The sequence below is a fragment of the Aphelocoma coerulescens genome, chromosome 6 (genome assembly GCF_041296385.1).
Source record: "Aphelocoma coerulescens isolate FSJ_1873_10779 chromosome 6, UR_Acoe_1.0, whole genome shotgun sequence".
Classification (NCBI taxonomy): Eukaryota; Metazoa; Chordata; class Aves; order Passeriformes; family Corvidae; genus Aphelocoma; species Aphelocoma coerulescens.
Window position 1 is genome coordinate 3,112,396 of NC_091020.1, and position 13,970 is coordinate 3,126,365.

Sequence of the window (13,970 nt, forward strand, 5' to 3'; positions counted from 1 at the left end):
CATTTGATTTTAGATTTGGCTATTGCTGAACAAGAGTAAGAACAAATTATTCTGTGTTTTTTCCTTTACATAATTCATTCCTTCTCCATGAAAACATCCTCCCCAGCCCAAAATGAGAGAAGTTAAATGCAGGGAGTACGGTTCTGCTGTTGAACACCCTCTTTTCCCCATTGTGGCAGGCAGTGAGTGTTAAGTAATTTTTGCTTTATATTGAATCATTTTTATTTTGAGAGTGCTGTGAAAGTACCATCACATGAATAAAAGTGGCAGCCTATATCCCTGGTATTGGTGAGCACATGGTGTCAGTCTACTCTGAAATAACATTTCTCATGGTGCTCTGTGCTTAGGTGCTCTGTGGCAGTGCTGCTGTTTTTTTCAGGCCCCTGATAGGTGGTATCAGAATTCGTAGGAGTAATAAATAGTGGTAATTAAACATTCCAGGGAAGCTGATTTGGAAATCATTGCAGGTCACTGAATGCTGCTGGCAGTGAGTGGCTGGTACTGAGCCCTTGGCTGCAGAAGCAAAAGGGATGTGTAGGGAAAGGTGAGGTGTTGTGCAGGGTGTCAGGTAAATAAAAGCGTATTCAGGGGCAGGTCATGGTGGAAACTCTGGGTTTGTTCAACAGAAACAACAACTGAAGCTCTGGGTGGTCACTGCAATCCAGAGTAGCCATGGTGTGTGTCCCAGGAAAGCTTGAAGCAGCCAGGTATCCTCCTGAAAATTCTGGATTTCATTGCTGCATTTCTTGAGGAAATCCTTTCAACCACTTCTGGCAGAATGCAGTTTCAGCCCCTGCTCCCCAGTGAAAGGTGGAAAAGCTCTTTGTTCCTGGTTAAACATGCCTATTAGCCTGTGTTCCTGCAGCTCGGCAGCAATAGCCCAGCCAGGGACTGTTTGTCTTGGGAGTGTGGCACTTAGAGACAATCCTGTGGTGCCTTTAACACAGCACTCTGCCTTTTGAAAAACAGAGCTGTAATAGCTCACATTCTTCCCTTCCCTTGTTCGGCTGGGATTGTCCTCATCCATGCAGCGTTTCCATTGGCTCTCCTGGCTGCACAAATGCTGAATTCCTATTGTAGCAACTTGGAGGAAAAGCCTCTTGGGGTCTTTATGTAATTTAAAGACAGACCCCAGGCACCAGGTAACAGACCCTCTTTGTTGGTTTAAAGGCTTGTGGAAAAACAGGCAGCTAAATCCTTAAAAAAGAAAATAAACTACTGGGAAAAGGAAAATGTATAGAGTAAAACTGTATGCCTTGAACATAAATGCCCCTTTTCAGCTTTTGAATTGGCTTCTTCTCTCAGGTCCTATATAAGGGGAATTTCACAGAGGAATTTAAGTGTGCAGCCTAATTGATGCAGCAGAGGAAATGGGACATTGTTGTGCGTGGCTGGGAGGGTGACCATAAGATGCTGGTGGAAGCCAATGTGCTTGTGTGTGCAGTGGAATTGTGGAATCATCGGGGCTGGAAAAGATTTTAAGGTTGAGTTCAACCATTGGCTCAGCACTGCCAAGGTCACCACTAAACCATGTCCCCAAGTGCCACATCTGCGTGGCTTTTAAATCCCTCCAGGGATGGTGACTCCACCACTGCCCTGGGTAGCCTGTGCCAGCGCTTGACCACCCTTTTGGTGAAGGAATTTTCCTAATATCCAATCTAAACCTCCCCTGGCCCAGCCTGAGGCCGTTCCCTCTCTCCTGTCCCTGTTCCCTGGGAGCAGAGCCCGACCCCCCCGGCTGCCCCCTCCTGTCAGGGAGTTGTGCAGAGCCACAAGGTCCCCCCTGAGCCTCCTTTGCTCCAGGCTCAGCCCCTTTCCCAGCTCCCTCAGCCGCTCCTGGGGCTCCAGCCCCTTCCCAGCTCTGTTCCCTGCCCTGGACACGCTCCAGCCCCTCCAGGGCTCTCTGGCCAGGAGGGCCCAGAACTGGACACAGCCCTGAGGTCCCTCAGCAGGGCCAGCACAGGGGACGGGCCCTGCCCTGGGGCTGTGGCCACACCAGTGCTGGGACACCCCAGGGACCATTATTTACATACTGATTTATTACATAAATATTTATTACAATTATTTAGAAATATATTTGGTACTTCTATATATAAAATGACAGTTATCAGCTCATCTTTTATTGCTGTTCATCTAGACAAGCATCCATTCATTTTGGCTCTCTACTGAAACCTGTTTGCTTTCCCAGTGTCCAGTTGCAGGGGGTGCCATACTTTCACTTGCTATTTTTAGCCCATGGCCTTTTTTTGGCTTTCCATGAGTACATGTATAATGTCAGGCTGTCAGGGTTCTGTCTTTCAGCAGCATTTCCTGGCATGGGAAAAGGAGGTGCTCCTGAGAAATGACTTTATTATGACACATGGACATAAGCTCAGCTTAAGTCACCATCCAGATGGATGGTTGGGGTGAGCTCTGACCACATAAAGTGTAGTATAATAATCACATTTATCAGGCAAATCCTGCCTCTAAATGCACCCATACTTACTGCATTTATATCCACAGCTTGGAGGAGGATAAAATTGAGAAGACTGAAGTCTGAATATGTGTATGAATATGCAATTTGCATTGTTATCAGACCCACAAAATATTGAGAAGGTGCTTTCTGGCTGGAATTTTCACAAGTGCACAAAGTCCTGTGACAATTGCCTTGACCTTTGAAATTGGAGCTGTAGCTGCTTGGGGTCACAAAGGGCAAGGGGGTCACCCTGGAGCAATGAATAATTCCATTTTCTGCACAATACCATGAAACTTTCCAGTAGACAGGAAGGGTTTCATTAGCCTCTTTCAAAAGCAGGTGACGCAGCAGGCGTGGGGAAGGCTTTATTTTAGTTTTTCCATCTTATTTTCTAATTTAAATTGAAATGAGGATGTGCTAATTACCATAAACAGTGGCAGAAAATGCACGGGACGTCGCTCTGCAGAGGGGTTTTATTCCTCAGAGCACCAAAAATCAGCCTGTGCTCTCCTGAGTTTTACTGGAAGTGATCGGCTTAATCTCTTCTCAGGATGCATCTTCCTGACTTTGGATTGCAAAGATCAGACAGTTGATCTTCCTGCTTTTTTTTTGTCCTTTTGCTTATATGTGCTGTCACCGGTGTTAGATGCAGCCTGCTGGGCATTGTGGGTTAGATGAGGGCTTTGTGCCTTAACTCAGCTAAGGCTGGGGTATTTGTTTCCCCTCTTCAACATAAAGTAAGCATTTTGTGATGGTATGAGAGACTTTATTGGTGTAAATAATACCTCTTCCTGCCTTCCTCCCATCCACCTAAAGAAATCCACTTCTTGCAAATGCATCTACAATTTGCCTCCTTTAAAATCTATTTATTTTATCCTCAAATAGGAACAAGCTTTGGCTTTGTTTGGGGATATCCCAGTTAACTATGGGAACAAGTCTTTGTTTTCCCATTTGTGAGCCATTCAAAAGGTGTTAATAAAACCACCAAGAGTCACAGGTGAAATGTTTGCCTGGTAATAGTGCAAGGATCTACTTTGGGGAGGGTATTTCAGGCTCTTGATAGGTGCTGGCTGCTGAGCTCTTGCTGGCCCTGCTATAGAAGGAGGTTTTCTTCTCTGATTCCATGAGTTTGGTGGTTTTTTGTGTTCAAAATACAAAGTACAAAATGTACAAAACCAAATAAATTTTTCCTCCTGTCCTTACAGTTTCTACAGATGTTACTCATACTGTGCATTTTACTTTCCAGTCCTCTCAAACAGAAAACACAAGAAATATTTTTATGCCATAAAAGCTTTCTTTTTTTTGTAAGTATTTTTTTTTTTCTCTTTCAGACCTGGGCCTGGACCAGTTCATAGTGAAACGCTACGATGGGAAGGTGAGCACATTAGACTATTACATGTATTTTATTTAATGGCTTTTTTGACCTAGAATCCTTCTGTTATTACCTTTGTGAGGGTGTAAGTTAAATGAAGTGTGTGAAGTGTTCTCTTCTGAGCATTTTGTTTTTCAGTAGCATTGCAGTGCTTTCTCTGTAATGACAGAAAGATTGGTACTATAAAGGGACCTTATTTTAATGTTTACAGACAAACTATTACCACTTCCTATATTCTGATGGGCTGGGAAATCATGGGTTGTAACCACATTTCTTTGCTGCTTCTTTCTGACTGTGTGAGAGCCCCACAAGTTAAACCATTTCAAGGGAAACTCACTGGACCTTTCCCTTCCAGTCTCATCTCCAGATTCCTAAAGGAAGGAGGTGCTCTCGTGTTTTTTTTTCTGCATCCCAACCATGTATTTCCCCCCTATCAAACAGCCTTTCTCTGTCCCCCTTTTGAGCCCCAGGTCCTTCCTGCAGCAGTGCACAACTGTTCTGGGTGTTTGTGCTGTCATGAGAGGTTTTGGTAAAATCTTAAGCAAGTTCTGATCTAGTTTTGTCTCCCTGTGAAAGTGAAGCCATGTAGCATCCTGCCTGTTATTATGGATATCACAGACCTAATTATCCACACTGTAAATCCCACTGGTGTGCTAAAGGCAGCTCTGCCCCAGGACTGGCAGCTCAGATGGACTCCTTGATGGAGATAACTGCAGGTTAGTTAATTTTCCATCATATCACTAGTGGCACACAATGGTCCTCCAGCTTTTAGCAGCATTTTCACCTGCATCATCTGAAAATAAAGCTTTCAAAGGGACATCAGCATCTCACCCCCTGTTGCTGCAGGGTGCACCTGACACAGAGTGTCAGGCACTTCCAGAAAGCCTCAACACTGGGGAAAAAAAAGGAATTTAAAGCTTTATATATGAGGGCTGAACATGTGCAATTCCCTGTTTTGTGTTTAGCAGGGACAGAGATGATCAAATACCTGGGGTCCCTGTCATGAGCACTGGACGAGTGCGCTGGTTACCCAGGCAGCAGAGCAGGGCTTTTCTGGAAAACAGACAACAGGGAGGTGGATTTTGGCAGTTAGTTTTGATACATAAAGCTCCAAAGCGTGTCGTGAACACCTGTTTTCTTTTCCCTCCTGCCACAAATGTGATGTCTGCTTTTTGAGGTTTAAAAAAAAACAACCCAGCCAAAGGAAGGACGTATATTCTTTGCAAAATACCCAGTGTTTCTCCCTCTGGTTTCATGACAGTCTGTTTTGCATCCACTCACTTTCATCATTTTATCTTGTCATGCTATCACCCCCATCCCTTAGGCTTTACATAAACAAGATTTGTTTGTAGGGAAGAAGTGCTGAATCCCACACTATCTTTGCGAATCGCTCCTCTGTTCCCGAGCGCTCTGCAGGCGATTCTCAGCACACTGGATAAAAGGTCCAAAGGCAAATCCTTTGGTCTCGACTTTCTGTTCCTTTGCCCCTCAACACCGTGGGTTCTGACCTGTAGTAGACTGAAATAGCTTTTTATATAACTTACAGATGTTGCTGCTGCACTTGGATGTCTCTGTGCTGTGGTTTGATTGCCTGAGAGTGAGGCAGCAGATTCAGGGGACTGCAATGGACTTTGCTTTATTATTATCTTCTCCTGGGACCTGATTTTTCCACAGCCTAATAACACCCTGGAAGCAGCATGCTCTGAAAATGAAGAAATAGAGGTTCTTGTTTGCTTGGCTGTCTGCTTAAAGACAGCTTGGGACTGGCTACATCTGTCCATGGCTATTAGGGCAGTGGTAATGTCCAGGTGAGGGAATAATTTGAGGAGAGGATAAAATGAGCTGGCCTTGGCTCTCCCTTGGTAATGAAGGAAGCTGACAGTAGATTGATCTGACAGCAACTTGTTCTCATTTTGTTGCTTGCTTTGGGTTTCAGTTTAAAAAAATAACACTGCTTTTACTCAGCCAAGCACAACTGAAGTGCTGCAGAGCTGACCTCACTCCTTCTGGGTTTCACTTGCATAGTGGTAAAACCCTTTTGCATCTCTCCCTCAGTGCCTGGTTCCAGCCACACGCTTCTCTTGGATTATCAAAGCAGCCTCTGCCGGGAGGGGATTTGCCTTTGTGTGCTGGAGGAGCTGCTGAGCTCAGGCAGAAGGGTGAGAGGGTCACCACTGTTCCCCTAAGCATCCTTATGGATGTTACACAGAGGTAATGGGAATTGTGGTACTCAAAGATAGGCCTGATCACTGGAAATTTCCTCTCCTTTTTTAAGGAGAAAGGAGCTTGTGAACATTTGGACACAAGCAAGCTGTGCTGCTCAAGAGCACTGACAATCCACGGGCCAGATCCCGGCCGAAGAGTGGGAGAGAGGACTGACTTTAGTTCTGAGCAGACAATACACAGGGTTGCATGCAGTAGTAATTTGGAAGGAGATTCAGTTAAAAGGTCTGTGCAGTTAGTTGCATTTCAATTACGTATTCCAGGACAATGTTTGTAGCATCTGTGTGAATTTTGAGCATGTGTTTTGAGATCTAAATGCTGCAGCATTAGTGAGGTGATGTATGAGCTGCTCCTTTCACAGAACCCATTTTATTTAGGTAAAACTACCATCAAAACAACCAATTGGCCGTTGTGGGGTGAGCAGGACTGATCTTGACAAAGGATTTTGGGGAGTGATGTGCCTCTGTATTGTGCTTGTGTCAGGTTTGCGAGGCAGCTTGCTGTGTGTGTGACTGAATGCCACGGTGAGAAGACAATACCCACCTGTTTCCCCTCTTCCTGCCCCTCCTTCTTCCCACTGATAATTTATAGGCTTACTGGACGGGGAGGTAAATGTTACTGCCTTATTAATGGCAACAATGCTCCTGTAATTTGAGCCTAAATGCTTTTTCTTCACTCATGCAAGACCAAAAACCCTGGAGACACTCATCCAACACAAACCTTTGGTCAGATGTGTGTGCCAGCACGGGCTCATGCTTTTGGGCTGAGTGTGTACAGGGAGGCAACCTGTGGCTCTGTTTTTGTCTAAGAGTGGTGGTTTCTTCCCTAGGGAAGCAAGCTCAGCAAAGTAGGGAAAAGAGGCATTGATTACTATTCATTCAGAGTAGAAAACAGGTATTAATCAGCTTGCAGACATTTCATATGGAGCCTGAGCAGAAGGCTGATGTGAGAACAGACAAAATCTCAGGGTGCTGTGGTGTGGAGGTGCCCAGATCATTATTGCCTGTCTGCTGTGTTTCCACTGTCTCTTCCCTCTTGCATTTGGCAGTGGGAAAGCAAATGCATTTTTAACCCATCTGTAGGAGAAATAACTCATGTTTTAGTGATGAATATGCTCTCACTAAGCAGTATAGATTTCTTAGCACGTCTAACCTGGCATAAGCTTCATTAATGTTATGTAAGTTGTCGTGCAGTTTTTGTTTAAAATTTTCTTTTTTCACGCTCTCTCTCTTTATTGATGGGATTTTTTTGGCTTATGCATTAATGATTGACAAGCCTAATCTCTCAAAGAAATAAAGAAACAGTGCTGTTCATGTTATTGCTCTCAGTTGTGAGCTGCATATCCACCCTGCCACCAGCCTGATGAGCCAGCACAGGAGCTCCCAGGTGTCCCCCAGCTGAGCTTCCAGCAGTGCATCCTGCTGGAAAGGTGAAGGTGAGCTGGAGTGCTTTTAAGAGACCTCTAGCCTATTTTAGGAAATAAACCCCCACTCTAGATGGCTTATTAGTTTAATTAGGATACACTTGACTTGCTCTTTTTCCTCCTGTAGGGAGAATTCCTTGCTACTGCTCGATAAGAGCAAAAGCCTTTGAGCTACCAGCAACAGCTTCCTCTCCTGTAGTAAGTAATTAGAGGCTTTCAGCGCCCTCTAATTAAATTTATGACTTAAGTATTTCCTGCCAGCATTTATGTTTACTTCTCTAGATGTTTGGGGATGCCATAAAGTAATGCCAAGCAAGGTGAAGGACAAGGAAAATACTTCACATGGTGTCTCTAAGGGCTGGTAAAAACATCTGGAATTCACTTCCACTGTAAAATGCAGGGTCATACCATGGACCAATGCAATGAGTACCTTCAGCTTCCCTGACATTGTGTGTCCATTAAAAAACACTTGCTGGGAGTCAGCTCAGGAGGCAGATTTCTTTCCAGATGATTTAAAGAGCATCTCAGGAGCAGAGGAGCTTGAAAAAATGTATTTGGGGAGGATCTCCAAGGAGAAGACTGGAGGTAGATGGACCGTCCTTTTCTGGTGGATTGAAAGATCTTACTCTCAGGTTTGAAAAAGCAGGAAGGAAAGTGGCCTTGGTTTGTTAGTCAGAATTTCTGGAATCCTTTGCTCTGTGGATGGGCTTAGGCTGGAGCATGAGGCTCCCACCGGAGTGTGATCAGCTGCCATAGACCCAAACTTGCAGCAAGGGAGACAAGCTTAAAGTCCTGCTGTCCTTCAGGAGCCAAACACTGGGTCAGAGCTCTGAGCTCCTGGGATGTCTAAGTGCCTCTGAAACCTTAATTGCAAAGGATGCAGCTCTAAGTGTTGCCTTACCACAAGCCAGTATCACAGTTCAGTAAAGAGCAGCGTGAAGTGCAGGTGCGCTTGGTTTGCTGAGCTCATTGGCTGAGAAGGGCACTAGGTATGTTCTTCAGGTTAAATGCAAGGAAAACAGGTGAGGAGTCCTCTAAATCCAACTGTGTGAGGTCTTGCCAGTGTCTGTTGTAATGGAGTTTGAAATTAATGTGTCCCCAGTATCTGCAGTTGAGCTGGTGAGGCTGGGTTGTGGCTTTCTTGGAGATACCTTGAAGTGTTCAGCCATTCTGGTCCATAATCCATGTGAAATGTCACTGTCCAACTTCAGATTCCCTGCTTTTAAATTCCTTCACCCTCTGATCTTGGCACAGGTAGTATTTGCATGATAACCAGGAGGCATCTTCTTACATGGATAATTACCTTACACTGACCTGAATGAACATTTCTCTGCCATCCCTGAAAAGTGTCATAAGGACATGGTGGGACAAAATCCTTGCCTGTGGCTGTGTGGAAGCAAGCAGAGATGCAGTTCATTGCAGATAAGCAGCAAAGCTGAGCTGAGGTTTTTCTCTTCTTGGCTTTCTTTGCTGGCACCCTGTCCGCATTGGTTGGTTTCTGTGCTTGTTGGCTTTCCCTTCCCAGCCAAACGTGACCCTTCTGTCTCCTTCAGTTAGTTCTGATGTTTCCCTATTTGCTGGGACCTGTGTGGACACTGAACTTTGCAAATTCTTCTCTTGGTTTGTTTTTAATAAAACTGAATTTCATCAAAGAAAATACTTAATTGTTTCTAACACAGTGCACAAACATCCCTGTGGACACCTGGGCTGCTTTAGGTACAGGACAAGTGTCTTCCTTTCCTACCTCCTCTGCCAAACAATTGTGGTGCATTTTGGCTTTGACAAAGCTCTACATGCTGTTACCTCTTTGTGTCCCTAATTCTGCTGCTTGTTTCCACAGGGCTCCTACTAAAATCCTCTGGTTGCTCTTTGTCCTCTTTTATTCTGGCTTCTAGGTACCCGACGGGAGTTTCTTCCAGCCGCTGATATCTCTGATACTTGTCTTTATTCTAATTCTGGTTTGTGGTGTTTTTTTGTGTAACCAAGCATTCCCTCATTTTCTTCCCTTTTCTAACCCTCTCCCCTCCCACCAGGATTTCTGGCAGGTACAAAGCAGACAGCATGTGCTTTGATTAGTTTGTGCTTCAGACCTCATAATATGCACTTTTCATGTGAAAGGGACAGTGTATGCTCACCTCTTCTCTCTGCTCCTCTAATAAATAATTCTGAGTGCTCTCCTTGATCCTCAGCCTGAAGGATTTATTTCAGAACACCTGAGTTTGGCTTGTGGATAGAAGTCCTCAGGGTAGCCATTAATACCTGGCTCTATTAACAGGAATTGCTTTGAGCAGAGCTCAAATGTGTGTTTCCCTGCCCTCCTGGTTTCACAGTGTCCTCTGAGGCTTCTGTCTTATTTTGCAGCTTGATGAGACTGTGATAGAGCTGGCTCTGCTGGAAAATGTTTTCCCCTTGAGGCTACAAAGTTAGTTTGATTCCCTGGCCTAATACTTTGGGGAAACATCATCTATTTGAAGGTGTGTAGGTTTGGGAAAGGTTACATTTGCAGACTTGAGTTTTTCAAGTTATCGAATCATGTAGAGTGAACTGTATTAAAGAATATGTTAGGTAGAAGATATTTAGTTGTTATAGTTCATAAAATGTTTTGTATGAAAAAGAACTAGAAACCAAAGGGGAGTTCATTCAGTATTAGTAAGTAAAGAGGAAAGTATCTCTAAACACTTTGAGTTTGCCCTGTAGTTTTGTGACCTTAATGAAATCCATAGGGAAAGTTAGGGAAAAATAAACAACTTGGTAATATGCCCTCAGTGGGTGTATGCAGTCTTTTAATCAAAAATGGTTTCTGGGGTATTTCTGGCTTTAATTTCTTTGATAGTTTTGCTGGTGTTAGTTTAATGCTTAATACTTGAGGGACACAAAAGCAAGCTCTGAGAACTCTGTCCTCGGGCAACATGGTGTTAGTAGGGAGAAGGGGTATGGATGGAGAGAGTGGCAGGGAATGTTTTAGGAGATGCTTGACTTCACTTCACTTGACTACAAAAGGAGGGAAAATCTGGGTGGGAGAAGCAGGTGAAGAAAAAAAAGGACTGAGAGAGGGAAAGAGAATTGGTGAGTTGGAGAACTGGCAAGATTTTGGTGGGTGAGTACCAAGTGCACAGCCCCAACCTCGTCAACTGAGCCAGTGTTTAATAATCACTTTTTATAGAGAATTATTATTTTCCTTCTCGTGTCCTCTCACACTGGGGTTTCTGTCTGAGAGAAGGAGCAGGGCATTTTCCACACAGTGAGTTCATCTTGGTAATGCAGGCTGAGATGAGGGAGAGCAGCATCCCAATTTCCATCAGAGACCTAAACAGCCATTTAAATTCAAAGGTGGCAAAACTCAGCTCATTTTAGAAGCTCGATGTGGGCCATCAAGGAACCTAATTTCAACCCTCCCCCATGAAATTTCGGTGCAAAATGCCCCTGTGGTCCTGCAGATTGTGATTTCATTACCCTGCAGAGGGCTGAGGGGAGCACAAGTGTAGACTGTCCCTTTTCCAAGGCGTTCCCTATTTGCTTTTCCAGCAGGGGTTTCTCCCTTGCATGAGTGGCTCCGCTGCCTGCCGAGGGTCGGGGAAGTCTGTGTCCTTGATCTTCTGGGTTGTACAGAATGCTGGCCTTGCATTTCAGGTGCCCTTTGTTTGAAAGGTGGTTTGAATATTTACAGCCTTGCTGGAAGGGAGGGAATGCAGATTTCTCTTTCCAGTCGCAGGAGTCCACCTGCAGTAATAATTGCTGCCTAAGTTTTCATTCTCTGGACGTGCTCAAATTTGGAGTGAGAGAATATGCAGGACAACCTCACCCATGTCCAGCTCTGTATGCTTGTGGCCCTGTGTAGATACACAGATAAAATAACCCCCCAAACCCAAAAGTTTAAAAAACCTCTTGATTAAAAGGTACTCTTGAAAGGTGTTATCTGCCAATTATGCAGATCTGCCAACAGTAAATTTTAAGCATTTTCTTAGGTCAGCACTCAGCCACCACAATTTGCCATGGAGAACCTGTTTGTGTTTCCTTGTGTTGGTGTGCACACTTCATAGTAAATGATAATTTCTAGTGGCTCTAGATAATGTGAGCTTTCCCATGGCTAAAAGAAGTTTATGAGTTTCAAAAGGTCCTTGTGCTGTTTCCATCACAGCCTCAAACACTTTTTTCTTATTTAATGATAAAGGAAAAGTGATATAAGTATGCCAGACGGAGTATTTAAAATTACTTATTTTGCATCCACATTATAGAACTGGCTTTAAAAACTTAAATCCCTCAGTTTTCCCTCAAGTCCCTTTTGTGTCTGTGTTTCCTAGTGCAGAGAGACCTCCCCTATCTGTTTTTACCTAAAGGACTTTTGAACATTTGGGCTGAAAGGCTCAATTTTTAAATCTGATCCTGCAAGCCTTTTTATTTCTTAATTCAGTTTTCTTAAAGTGAGATGCCCGAAATCTCTAGATACATGGCTTTGACTCTTTAAAGTTGAAATCTTAAAAAAAATGAGGAAAAATTTAAAATGTCTCTGTTTTCAGTGTTTTGATGCAGACAGAGTTGAAAGCATTTGTATTTTTAATTACCACACTGAGCTGGTTTGCACTGGAATTTCTTAAGGGTTTTCCCTTGTCTGTTACCAAGTCTCTTAGTGTATATATTTCCCTGGATTTTCAACAGCCCTTCTTGGGAAAAAGCTGCAATAATCTATGCCTGTCCTGCTGGCAAATAGGACTTCTTTTCCTACATTCCTACAGTTAACCATGAAAGAAATACATTAATAGATGTCTTATTTTAATGTTTTCCAAAACTGAAGGTGGTCAGTTGGGACTGAAAGAGAATTACTTTGCATCCAGGTGACTTCTCTCCACACTCATGGGTTTGTATTTGCTCACACAATATTGGTCACCTGGAAGTGTTTCTGTTCAGAAGGAACAAACCGAGTATGATGATGTTTGTCAATAAAAGGTGGTTCATTCTTCATCTAAAATCCCTAGCTAATTGACAAAATTGCTTCCTGGTTCTGGAGAAATACTCATTATCTCTCATGGATATTTACTTTATCATTGTTCTGGAAGGTGTAAGTGGTCACATAAGGCTGATAAATTCCTGAAGCTTTGGTTCATGGAAGTGCAAAGGTGGTGCTGAAACATAAATTCCAGCAATAAATATGCCCAAAGTGTCCTTTCCTTCTTCAGATGGAAACCCAAACTGGCAGCTCTGAGAGACTTCCCAAGAACGTGTTCTTCACAAATGAAATGCTGTAGTTTCTGGGATGCCAGATGAAGTGGAGCTGCCAGGATTTAGGTGCTCAGGCTTTTCTAGGCCTGCATTAGGAATGGGAACACCAGCACCGTGTGTCCATCTTTGCCTCTGCAGAGAAGGCATCCCTCCATGTGCAAAAATACACCTTCATTTTTCAGATTTGCATAATTCAGTATTACCATGTTTCACTCCTCACTCAGCCCTGGAAAAACAATTTAAAAATCCAAAATAAAGGTAATATTTGGTGAGGAACGTAAGGATTCGGTGGGGTTTTTCCACCAAATCCTTTGTTACTTGGGAGCTGTACTTGACTTAAGGGAAGCTCCAGCAGCAGATCAGTTTTGGGGTGGAATATGTGAAGTTTGTGATGTATCTTGGGGTGCTTTGCAGCCAGCCTGTACATAAAAGACTCTGGGGAGTTGCCTGCATGCAGCACATGACTTTATCCTCCAGCACGTGGGTTTGGGGGAGCTCGGTCACTGCACAGATCTGTAAACCCACATCCTGGTGCTGCTTGAGCTTGGAGCCTGAGTTGGGAAAGGCAAACCAAGCTCTGTATCTTGAATTTGAGTTTGTTTTTTGACCTGTCATTGATGTCTGGAACTGTAAGAGAATCTGCCTGAGCACCTGTCACAAGTTTTGTTCAACTGACACTGGCCTGGTGGCTTCTCACTGAACTTACACAGCCATGCTTGTGCCAAAAGCAGTGAGATACTTGAATTTATTTTTCTTTTTACGTGTTAATTTGGATGTCTGCTCATCTGTGTGCTTGTTAAATATGAATCTACTGCTTGATTAAAAAGTACATCATAATTGTAAACTGTTCCCCATGGCTTGCTGACTTGTGAATGCTCTGGCATGAATGTTTTTTTGGGGTGTGCTGAATGATCTTAGCCAATTACTCTGGTTTTGGGAGTGGATTTAACACAGAAAAAAATGTTACACGGAAGACATTTGATTGTTTTGACTGAGCACTTTGAGAATTACCTTGTGCTCAGATAAAAGGCTGTGGATAATTAATTTGTGGAGATGATGTGTCTCTAAAAGAGGGTGGAGGTTTGGAAAGGGATTTTTCCCTGGGTGTTCTGATGCTGTGTATTACCCTTCTGCTGGAAGGAAGGTGGGCTGTGGGAGAGGGTGTTTGAGGTGTTAGTGAGGGCTGACTTTGGGTCAGTCACCGTGAACTGTGAGGGATGACAACAGCCCACGTTGTGCTTTGTGAAGTAGGTAGATTGATTTATTTTATTTTATTTTTC

General features: G+C 43.7%; 1 protein-coding gene across 7 annotated transcripts in view; it reads left to right on the plus strand.

Moving 5' to 3' along the window:
• The window catches only part of MICU1 (mitochondrial calcium uptake 1), an 84,663-nt gene that overhangs the window by 29,228 nt on the left and 41,465 nt on the right, over positions 1–13,970 (plus strand). For all 7 annotated transcript variants that reach the window (XM_069018904.1, XM_069018906.1, XM_069018905.1 and 4 more), the window contains one exon: positions 3,787–3,830. In XM_069018904.1, the coding sequence (XP_068875005.1) occupies positions 3,787–3,830 (44 nt within the window). The remainder of the gene's footprint in view (positions 1–3,786; positions 3,831–13,970) is intronic.